This window comes from Cibotium barometz, chromosome 34, assembly GCF_041138505.1.
Source record: "Cibotium barometz isolate CiBa-2024 chromosome 34, ASM4113850v1, whole genome shotgun sequence".
NCBI lineage: Eukaryota > Viridiplantae > Streptophyta > Polypodiopsida > Cyatheales > Cibotiaceae > Cibotium > Cibotium barometz.
In genome coordinates, this window is record NC_141079.1 from 35,060,356 (window position 1) to 35,071,996 (window position 11,641).

General features: G+C 39.2%; 1 protein-coding gene across 1 annotated transcript; it reads left to right on the top strand.

Annotated features, from left to right (window-relative positions):
- Positions 1–6,349: 6,349 nt before the first annotated feature.
- On the top strand, positions 6,350–8,097 carry LOC147618960 (uncharacterized). Its single transcript, XM_086774167.1, has 3 exons — positions 6,350–6,561; positions 7,133–7,333; positions 7,798–8,097. The coding sequence occupies exons 1-3, from the start codon at positions 6,451–6,453 to the stop codon at positions 7,831–7,833; spliced, it is 348 nt and encodes a 115-aa protein (XP_086630293.1). The 5' UTR covers positions 6,350–6,450; the 3' UTR covers positions 7,834–8,097.
- The last annotated feature ends 3,544 nt before the right edge of the window (positions 8,098–11,641 follow it).

The window sequence follows — 11,641 nt, forward strand, 5'->3', positions numbered from 1 at the left end:
TGAGAGAGAGTGTGATTGGTCTATGTGATGGTGAGAGAGAGAGTGTGATTGGTCTATGTGATGGTGCGAGCGACTCCACGGTGACAGTGTGGAGGTGGAGCTTGAAGCTTTACAAGTGAGCTTGGAGGCCTCAAGGGACTCGAGATTGAACCATTGGTAAGTACCACACAACGGTTGTGTTCTATTGCTCATCCGTTAGGTGAATCTATAGAGTTCCTTCTTAGAGGTGTGGTAGCCCATAACAGGAGTCACCAAATGGATGTGAAATCACGCAAATCACAAAATTTTCACTTGAGCAAAGTTGTTCTATGTACAAAATGGAAAAACTCTCTCACACAAAACTTCTCCTAATTCTACCTCTAACATAAACAAAACTCGCCCACAAAATGGTAACTACCTGAAAATGACCAAAACCACAATAATTCCTACAGCACAAAATTTTATCAAAACACGTTAGATGTTCTAACAAAACATTCTACACATTTCCTACAACATGAATTTCCAAAAAAATATTTATACAAAATTATGAAGCGTCATAATCATCCCTTCTTTGAGAACTCTGTCCTTAGAGTTTAAATGAAGGAAATTCTGCATGCAAAGAATCTAAGTCTACCCACGACGCATCTTCTGAGGGATATACATCCCACTTAACCAAAACTTCAACTATAGTACTATTTCTAAGTTGCCTCGTTCTTCTATCCAAAATGAATTGAGGTTCAACCCTCAAACTCTCATATTCTTGAATCCTAAATTTGTCCTTCAAAACATGAGAAGGATTAGCAACATAACTTTTCAATAAACTCACATGGAAAATAGGATATGCACTTTTATATTGCTAGGCAATTCTAGTTCATAAGCCAATGTTCCCAGTAAAACAGGCTGAGAGTCTCCTATCCTTCCCAAGAATTAAGTTTCTCTTCTTAGGAATGACTTTCAAAAATACCATATCACCGACTTTGAACTCACGAGGTGCATGCTTCTTGTCATAATAGAGTTTCTGTCTATGTGGAGCCTTCTTGATACACTCCCTAATAGTCTCGACTTCCTCATCCATCCTCTTAAGCATCTCTTTAGGAACCTCCACTCGATTCTCGGGGTTTAAAAAGTTCAATGGTGTATAATAGTTTTGTCCATAAATGGCCTCGAAAGGTGTCATTTGGATGGAGCTATGCCATGAACTATTGTAAGCAAACTTGGCTAAAGGTAAGAATTCAATCTAATTGGTTTGCTTTTCATTGACATACATTCTAAGAATATCCTCTAACTCTTGGTTTACTCTCTCAATTTCCCCATGTGTTTGAGGATGAAATGTCGTGCTCATCCCTGAGCTTAGTACCAATGGCTCTAAATGTGGCTTGCCAAAAATTAGATGTGAACTTTGAATCCCTATCAGACACTATACTTTGAGATATACTATGCAAATGAAAAATTTCTTTGATAAACAACTTGGCTACCTCAAGAGCACCATCTATCTTCTTCATATAGGGAAGAAATGAGCCATCTTCGTCAAACGATCAACAACTACAAAGATAGTGTCATATCCTCCTCTAGTAGTGGGTAATTTAGTGATAAAGTCCATTGAAATTGATTCCCAATTCCTAGAAGGAATGTCTAAAGGTTGCATTTGACATGGCATTCAATGTTGTTCAATCTTCACTTGCTGACAATGCAAACATTATCTAATATAGCGTTGGACATCACTATTCAAACTAGGCTAAAAGTAAGCTTTTTGGACCTTATTATACATTTTGTTATATCCAACGTGTAGAAAATGGTGCATCATGACAATCATGAAGAATTTTGGCCTTAAAAGATGATTCACTAGGCACACAACGTCTCTCATTATAGTACAAGTTACCCTTGACCAAATGATATTTTCCCTCAACCCTCTCAGATGGAGTCTTGGGGCAATTCTCTCTAGGATGCTCACATAAAAGGGATCTCTCTCAATGTCAGCTCGAATGTTTTCCATTATGTCCGAACGAATGATAGTCAATTAATCAACTCAAAGAATCAGCCACTTTGTTCTCCTTATCCTCAATGTACTTGATCTCAAAAATCATACTCGCATATAGGAGGTCCATACACCTCCTTTGCCTATTGTTTAACAAAGGTTGAGTGAATAGATATTTTAAACTTTGATGATCAGTCCAAAGTTCAAACTTAACACTAACTAGGAAATGTCTCCAATGCTTAAGGGCATGCACAACTGCGGTCATGGGTATGATATTTCTCTTCATGGCTCCTAAGCTTCCTGACTCATATTCTACTACCATCTTGAGAGAGAAAACACCCAATTTATGTTCCACTAGCATCACAAGTTACTAGAAAAGGTTTCAAAGTGTCAAAAGCTATTTGACATCTTTCATCCCACTTGAACTTTTTTTCTTGTTTGGTGAGATCGGTCAATGGAGAAGCTATCTTAGAAAAGTCTCTAATGTGTTTTCTCTCGAATTGTGCCAATCCTATGAAGCTCCTCACATCTGTCACACACCTGGGTCTAGGTCATTCCATAATCACTTTAATCTTCTCTCGGGATCTATGTGGATACCCTCCTTAGAAATGACATAGCCTAAATACACAATCTTGTCCTTTGCAAAGAAAAACTTGCTCATCTTTCCATACAACTTGTGATCCCGCAACTTTTGAAGTGTTTTCCTAAGATGAATTTCATGATCTTTTACATTCTTTGAATACACAAAAAATAACATCTAAGAATACAAGAATGAAATCATCCAAATATTCACGAAACACATTATTCATCAAACACATGAAAGTAGTAAGTGCATTAGTCAATCTGAAAGGAAGAACATCGAACTCATAATACCCATATCGTGTCCTAAATGCAGTCTTAGGAATGCTCGCTTCTCTGATGCGAATTTGGTGGTATCCAGATCACAAGTTAATCTTGGTAAAGAAAGAGGACCCACTTAGTTGACTCAACAACTCATCTATGTGAGGTAAAGGGTACTTACTCTTAATGGTTTGCCTATTCAACCCTCTATAGTCAATGTAAAGTCTATATGTCCCATCCTTTTTCCTTCGAAACAAAATTGGACTACCCATAGGAGAAACACTAGGTCTGATGAAACCCTTTTGCCTCAAGTCATCCAACTAAAGCTTCAGCTCTCTCAACTCATCCACATTAAACCTATAGGGTGCCCTAGAGTAAGGTTGGGTTCCTAGTTCTACCTCTATGGCATGATCTAAGTCTCTAGAAGAAGGCATCCCAGCAAGTCTCTAGAAGAAGGCATCCCAGCAAGTAGGTCATCCGAAAAAACATCACGATATTCATCGAGGAGTTTCTTCACATAATCGGGATGGTCTTCCTTATCTGTCTCTTCCTTATGCTCGTTGGCAAAGATTAAGAATGTCTCATACTCTTGCCTAATCCCTCTCAAAAGTTTCATGGTTGAAATTAGAAAGGCCTCACTATTCCTCTCCTCCCCTTGAATAACTTGGGTTTCTCCCTCCTCACTAGCAAAACTCACAATCCTATCCACACAATTAATGTGAGCTTTGTTGGAGATTAGCCAATCCATCCCAAATATTGCATCACACTTACCCATCTCAATGGCATAGAAATCTCCCTTACACTTTGTTCCTGCTAAGGTGAAAGATAAGTTTTCCAAAAACCCATGGGTGTAGTGAGTTTTTTCATTGGCAAGTTGGACGGGCCTCTTTACTTGATTTCTTAATCTTAAGTGTTGTGATTTCACAAGTTTTTGAGAAATAAAACAATGAGTGCTACCTAAGTCAACTAAAAAATGAACATCCCAATTGTTAATCTTTCCTTTTACTCTTATCACTGAAGCATGTGCATAAGAAACCATACATTTCATTATAGATTTAGGCAACTCACCTTGTTCCCCCGCTTCCTCGATTGTCCATCTCAGTCAACTTCGCTTGCATCTTTGGTGTAGTCTCGAAATTAAAATTAGCTTTGTTTGGGCACTCAAATGTGCGATGTCCCTGCTCCCCACATTTAAAACACAACCCGAGCCTCCTTGTTCGTCAATGAATTGGGGATCATTCTGCCATGTTGCTGGTTTCTGGTTCTTCTAATTCCCAACATTCTGATTATTGGACTGATTCTGATTTCTAGAATTTTGGAAATTTGGATTCTGCCTACCCCACTGATTATAGGGCACAGATCCTTGGTTTTTTCCACTATCATAATTTCCATCTTTTTGTTGCATATTACGCCCTCCTTGAAACTTGGAATCGTTAGAAAATTCATATCTACGTGGAATACCTGAGTTTTGAAAACCTTGAGGATGATGGCCAGCCAAAATTAACCTTTATTTTGTAGCCTTTCATTGATTGTATGCTTCCATCCTTTCAAAATTCTTAACTTTGGATACAACATCTAAGAAATCCTGCGATCCTGTTCCCTTCATCATGTAGAGGAGGTCCTCTTTTAAGCCCTCTACAAATTTGTGAGTAAGAGCCTCACTCGAGACTTCAGGTGCATACTTGTGCAAACGAAGGAATTTCTCCTTGTACATCAATAGAAAGATCATGTTTTCCCTCTTGGACCAAATTGAAATTGTAAAATTCCATCTTCTTTTCCATATAGTAATGAGGAGAATAATATCCCTTTTCTATAATAGCTCGAAATTCAGCCAAGGTAATTGGTTCGTTTGGTTTCTCTCGAATCTGTACATGGGCCCTCCACCATAATTTTGCGACACCGCGCAATTGCAGTGAGGCAATTTTAGCCTTTCCCTCCTCACCGAATTCTCGAAGGGCAAAGAAATCCTCCAATTCTTCAAGCCAAGCCTCAAGATCTTCTCTTGTCTTCTTTTCACCATCAAATTCCGAGAGTTTTGCTTTCTTGAAAACCTACTTTAGGGCAGATTTGGCCACATCTTCCTGTGCTTTAGCTCTTTTTCGATTTTTTGGTTCACGATTAACATCGGGAGGAATCTCTGCATAAATCCTTGGAGCACCCGAATCACTCTCGTTCTTGATTTGAAGGGCCGGCTACTGTTTCTCCTTTAGCTTTGTTTAATTCTGTGGTCAATTGTTCAATAAGCTGAGCTTGCTCGGCCAACCTTTGCTGAATTACGTTATTATCAACCATCTTTCAAGCACGATTAAGGATGCGATGCTCTGATACCACTTGTGAGGCTTCGGCTCAATAATCACAATATAATTCAAGAAAATAGAATTTGCACAAATTTTTGAGGCAAAAAGAGAACAATTCTGTATATAATCAAGAAATCTTACAACAATTTGATATGCAGCACTCTTGGAGGAAAGAGTTCGAAGACCACTCGACCACCCCCGAGCTATCTCACTTGCACTCTCACTCTCATGAAAAACTCGCACTCACACTCTCACACGCACTCTCAATCTTCAATCTTCTTCTTCTTTTTTGATTTTCTGAGTAGCCCTTTCTAGAGCTTTCTCGAACCGCGTGCCATATTTTTAGCGATGTAGCTCCCTTTTTTTTTGGAAAAAAAAAGCGTGTTCGGGAAGCCCACGGGATCATCATTCCCATGAGATTATGTTAAAAAAAACACTGGGAAACAACCCTTTTCCATGGTGTGCCACTCGCACCTCGGTGACCTGATGAGAATGCTCAATAGCACATCTTGAACATTCCATCCTCCTCCTCGACTTTGTATTTATTCGTTCGAGGCTAAATCTTTGTCCTTGACCTCCGTTTAGGACCTCCTATATCTCGACACGAAAACCTAGGTACATTTTTAGTACAAAACCACTCAAAGACCACTTTTTTTGGAGTCACAAATGGATGTGAAATCATGCAAATCACAAAAGTTTCACTCGAGCAAAGGTGTTCTTTGTATAAAATAGAAAAACTCTCATACAAAACTTCTCCTAATTCTACCTCTAACATAATCAAAACTTTTCCACGAAATGGTAACTACCTGAAAATGACCAAAACCAAAACAATTCTTGCAACACAAAATTTTATCAAAACACGTTAGATGTCCTAACAAAGCATTCTACACATTTTCTACAACATGAATTTCCAAAAAAATATTTATACGAAATTATGAAGTCACATCTTGTTTGTTTTTTGACGAAAAAAATGAGTATAATAAGGATGTCTCTATTTATGAATCTCCCTCTTTCTCTCAGTCCCTCACACACACACACACACACACACACTACACATACATGCATACATGCAAAAGCTACACACACGTGTGCATGCATGCATGCACAAGTCTACACACATACACACGTGCACATGTGTGCGCTCGCGCGCACACACAAACCCTTAAGTCATTTCTCCTAAATTTGGATAACCAATTTTATAGAAAATTCTTCTCTTCTTCAACCGATTCTAGAAATTTCTTTCCTTTGCTACAAATGCAGCTTTGTTTTTCGCATACCTACTACAAGAGAGAAAAATCCAAGCCCTTCTCTCACACACTCTCATAGTCGCTCTGTCATACACACACGATCTTAGCAAAGATGCCTACCTTGAACATCAGCACCAACGTCCCTTTGGACGGTGTATCCACCTCCGACATTCTCAAGGACGCTAGCAAAGCTGTGGCCAAGACAGTGGGAAAACCAGAACAGGTAACGGAGATAAAAAGCAAAACACACCTGCCTTAGGGTTTCCTTCAATGTCTGTTACAGGTTTTTTTTTTCGTTTTTAGATTTTTTCTGCGATACGATCTCTGCTGTTTGTTTACAAGTATTCAGTAACGGGTTGTGGCTGCATTTGTCTGTGTCAGAGAGTAGGGTTTATTATGGCCGCACCTTTTTATGCCTGTTAGGGCTTCTTCCTAGAGTTTAGTTAGGGTTTCTAATCTTTGAAACAATTAGGGTTTCTGCGCACTGATGTTTGTAGCTAATCGGGACTGTTTTTTCTAGCAACCTGCCTGCAGTCTGGTCACGTTTAGGATTAGGGTTTGTCTGCATTCTGGACACACATCTTGTCAGTTATTAGGGCCTTTAGACATCTTAATGTACATCAGTCTGTTATTCTTGCCCTAGCGAGGGTTTCAAAATTAAGATGGTTTGCATCCCATCATACGAGCTCCAGATGTGGCCCTTAGAATGCCATTAAGTTAAGTTGGTTCTGCATTATGCACACAATTCAGATGCCTGTTTTCAATATTTCTGAATGCTGGAATGATGTGTACAGTATGTGATGGTGCTCCTACGAGGGGGAGTACCCATTTCCTTTGGTGGAAGTGAAGAGCCAGCTGCCTATGGGGAGCTTGTTTCCATTGGTGGCCTCTCGCCATCCGTCAACAAGTCTGTCAGTGCAGCCATTGCAGCTATTTTGGAATCGAAGCTGTCGGTGCCCAAATCTCGCTTCTACTTGAAATTCTCCGATGTCAAGGTAAGGCAAAACATGGTCAGAGTTCATTTAATTTGCGTGCACAGGTGGATTGAGTTGTTTTACATGTAGGTTTGCATTGTCCACACATGCAATGTTTATGTTTGTTCTTACATATATTTGGCATGGATTGGCTGTGGGTATAAACTCTGGATGTGTGGTTGGTTGCATGAGGGTGTCACAAGTATCAGCGGTGCTTCCATGGTTTTCATGTAAAAACTAGTGGTTTTTGCAGCAATAAAATGCTCTTAGCAGCTCAATAACTTCTTAGACCATTCTTTTCACGTCAGATTTTAACAGTACTGCTATGATCTTAGTGGTTTTTCTCAATTATACTGGCTTTGTATATCCCAGAAAATAAGAATTCACATCTTGCTAGATTATAAGGCAAGATTAACCTCAAATTATCAGTAATAATGGTGTATTAACATGGGAACTCATGTCGATTTATTTTCTGATGACTTCAGGGCTCAGATTATGGTTGGAATGGATCTACGTTCTAAGTATACTCAGGTGCATTTGACGGTGTGTCTGTGGATGGAATTCATCCGATATTCTCTTTATTGCGATCTTAAGGCCTAGCACTTCGGCAGGGATTTTTTTTTCTTGCTTGTGCATTAGATCCAATTTCTGCATGTCCATAATTATATTTACAGTGCACATTGTGTAAAACTTCTTGACTGGAAGTTTATTATGTTTCTCTCTGGGGTTGTTTGTGTATGTTGTATTATTATTGTGTTTCTAGTTGAAGTGTGAAACCTTGCACATATGATGGTGGTGCCACGTGAAAAATAAAATGTTTGCATTGTTTAGTGATGTTGGTGGATGGCGTTAGCTTGTTGCCTTTAGCACTTGGTTCACAATCTATGGTTACCGGTGTGCGTGTAGGGCTTGTGAGTTGTGCATAGACATTCCTTGTAAGGACATTTGGCATTTTTGAAGAAAATAGGAGATTGTGGCTCTTGTCATGCACATTTAATATCTTCTCTTGTCTTTCAAAGGGTGGTTTGGTGAGAGATAGGAAGCTTTGCTTGATGTTGTGTGTGTAAAGCTAGATCTTTCCCTTCAGATCGCATCATGGCTACAGTCTTTGTTTGATAGTGTCTTGCATGTTTAAATGACTAAAGAGTTTATTCTTTTGTAAGTGTTCATGGTTACAGTCTTGCTTGATGGTTCTGTCGCTTGTGAATGCGAGGCAAGCATGCTAAGTGCAGTCTACCCTTTTTCAAGTGCATGTAGGGGTTACAAGCAGTAAAGGTGTTTAGACTCTTATCACTATTCTAAGTCAAATGCTCTTGCAACAGAAATCTGATTACAACCTTGCTTTATTAAGATGGTTCAAATTATACAGACAGCCAGGAATTTGGGTAAACCAGAGTCATAATTTGAGGGTCAAATACAACGTTGATGACATTTTTTTCTTTCCTGAGATGGCTCGAGACCGTTGGAATTCAGAATCTAGTGGTAAACTTTGCTGCATGCTTTACTATGAGTTACTGGGAACATGGGCTTATGACATATTAATATCAGAGGGTCAGGTCAGCCTATTAGAAAGTCTCAGGTTTTTGCATCGGCATGTGTGCGTTAGGGCTTGCAGGCAGTCTAGGACAAGTAAGGTTAATTCATGTGTAGTTATGGGAACATGGGCCTATGTCACATTACTATAAGAGGGTCAGGTCAGCCTATTAGAAAGTCTGAGGTTTTTGCATCAGTCAGTGCTTGCAGGCAGTCTAGCACAAGTAGGGTTAATACATGCATAGTTACGTATGTCAATGCACTAGCGTTAGTTTTCATGCAATCAGAGTCCAGGTTGAAGGCAGGGGACTGCTCTTTATGGATTACAAAACATATGCAAGAAGCGTAAAAAGTTGAAGTCTGACAAGCTTAAGGAGCTTCAGAAATCAGAATTTAGAGCACGGGAATTGGGTATTTCTTGAGTGTGAAGCACGATACAAAGCAAGTATAGAAAGCACATTGAGCTACATGCCTTGAGCAGCTAGGAAACTTGCTTGTAGTTTCAAAAGTTGAAGTCTAGGCGATGAAATAGCGTGTGAAGTTGGTGAAAGCACCACAGCTGAAGGCCAAATTCCATGGGATACAAGTGACATTGCAAGGGTCAGTCAGAAGCTCCAGGAACCCAACAATGAGGTGCAATTACATGAGATTGTAGAGCCAACACCAGTTCTAGAATTAGTGTCACGTTTGAGAGCTATCCGAGATGGTGGAAACACCGAGAGTTTTGGCCACGGGACTAAATGATAGATTATGAATCAGGAGGGATCTAAGGTTGAAAAGAGGCATCATGGTCTTGCCTAATCTAGACCGTTGGATTACCGGTGAACTCAGGGTGAACTAGGGGTGAACTCAAGGTATATCATGGGGATTTTTGGGACTTAGAATCAAGCTCCATGCAAAGGAGGATTCGAACTTGGAACCATTCACTCAAGCGTTCAATGTCTAACCACTATGCTATACTTTCCAGCAGGAGTGTGTTTTTAAATTTAAATCTTGATGTTTTGGTCCCTAGTTCTCTTTCTAACCATAAAATGTTTACCTAGTTCATTTTTTTGCCGAAAAAAGTTTCCCTAGTTTACCCCTAGTTTACTCTCGAGTTTGCTTGCAGTTCGCTTGTAGTTCACTTGGGAATCCAATGGTGTTGATTAAATCTCGATCACGATGCCTCTTTCCAACCATAGATCCCTCGTGATTCATGATGTGTCATTTAGTCATGAGCGAGTTTTGGCTTCAAAGGCCACATTAGAGGAAGTGTTCAAGGAAGTGGTCATAGTTCCAATTGTAGTGAAGTCAATACTTTATTGGGTTGTGGACCAGTCCAATTGGTTGATTGTCAGAACCTGCAATCTAACCAGCCAATCCCATGGGCCATAACCTATATAAGGGCAAGTAGGGGGTCAGTCTAGGGTGGTTGCCTCTTCCATGAGTGTTTCTTCTCATGAGTGAGTGGAAGACAACGCATCAGTTTAGTTCATGGATAGTGGCAGAGTTTGCATAGTGGGTTTAGGGGTTTGATTTGCATTTGTAATATAATCGACATTGTATGTATTCATGTTTTGGTAGTATGCAACAATTTAAGTATTGTCTTGTCTTCTCTATTGTTGTGTACTTGTAATTAGCATTAATTTATTTTTACCTAAGCTTAATTCGACATCCATGTTACATTGTAATTGTAGCTTTAGCTCTTTGTTTTCTTCAATTCAAATGAAAATGAGCACACACAAGTTCTCTCTCTTTCTCTCTCTCAAATCAATCAAACAGAAAATGCACGTAGAGTTATCCTTAAAACCAAATAAACACTTTATATGTCACTATCGTATTGTATTGTATTGCATTGCATTGAAATAGGTTATACACAAGGCATTTAGCTCAAGGAGATGAGACATGTATTCATGGAGGGGTTAAAGGCTAAAAAAGGTTTGGTAGTGCTTCACAAATTACACCTAACTATGATGCTTTCAATTGTATGGAAAGAAGAACCTTCTAGGTTTTATTATAAGTAAGGTACATTTACAGTTACAGTGGTCTTTTTGACTCCACCACTCCTACTTTCCTCTATGCCAAATGGAATGTAATGGATATAAACACAATTTCTCAGGAACATTGGCTAGAGTTGTCATTGATTTGGCCATTTCTTTAAATTGATCCTAGGGTAACTAGTAAAGCATTCGGGTTCAAAGCCTAGGCCTTGATGCAATGTAAGAAAACATAATGTATGATGTAAAATCATAACTCATAATTGGATAATGAGGATCAAACACATTTATGCACAACTAATACAAAAGTTGAGGAAAAACAAAGCTTTATTTGCTTTCACGATTATTGAATGATCCAAGGGAAGAATGAGGGAATATTGAACCTTCACATAAAGTCCTCGCAGGTTGAGCTAGTATGTCAATCAACCACCTTTCAGTGATGGAGTTAGTAGCCCATATGATTAGCTTCTTAGTCATGTTTGGTATCTAAACTAGGATGTGGGGATTCCCATTGATCAAACTCTCAGATATCAATGCTCCATCCTCATATTGTATTGTGAGGTGAAATAATGATAAACAGTATATGCTATCCATATAGTGCTACCGAGACCTACTTCAAGTTGTCACTATTGTTACAAACCATGTTTGGTATCTAAACTAGGATATGGGGACTCCAATTGATCAAACTCTCAGATATCAATGCTTCAGGTATTGGTTAGCTTCAGTCTCCATTATGAAGAATAGCCGAGTAGCTCGAGCACCCATCATCTCTTGAGATATCGAGGTTAACTAGTGCTGTGGACATTGATGACATGCTTAG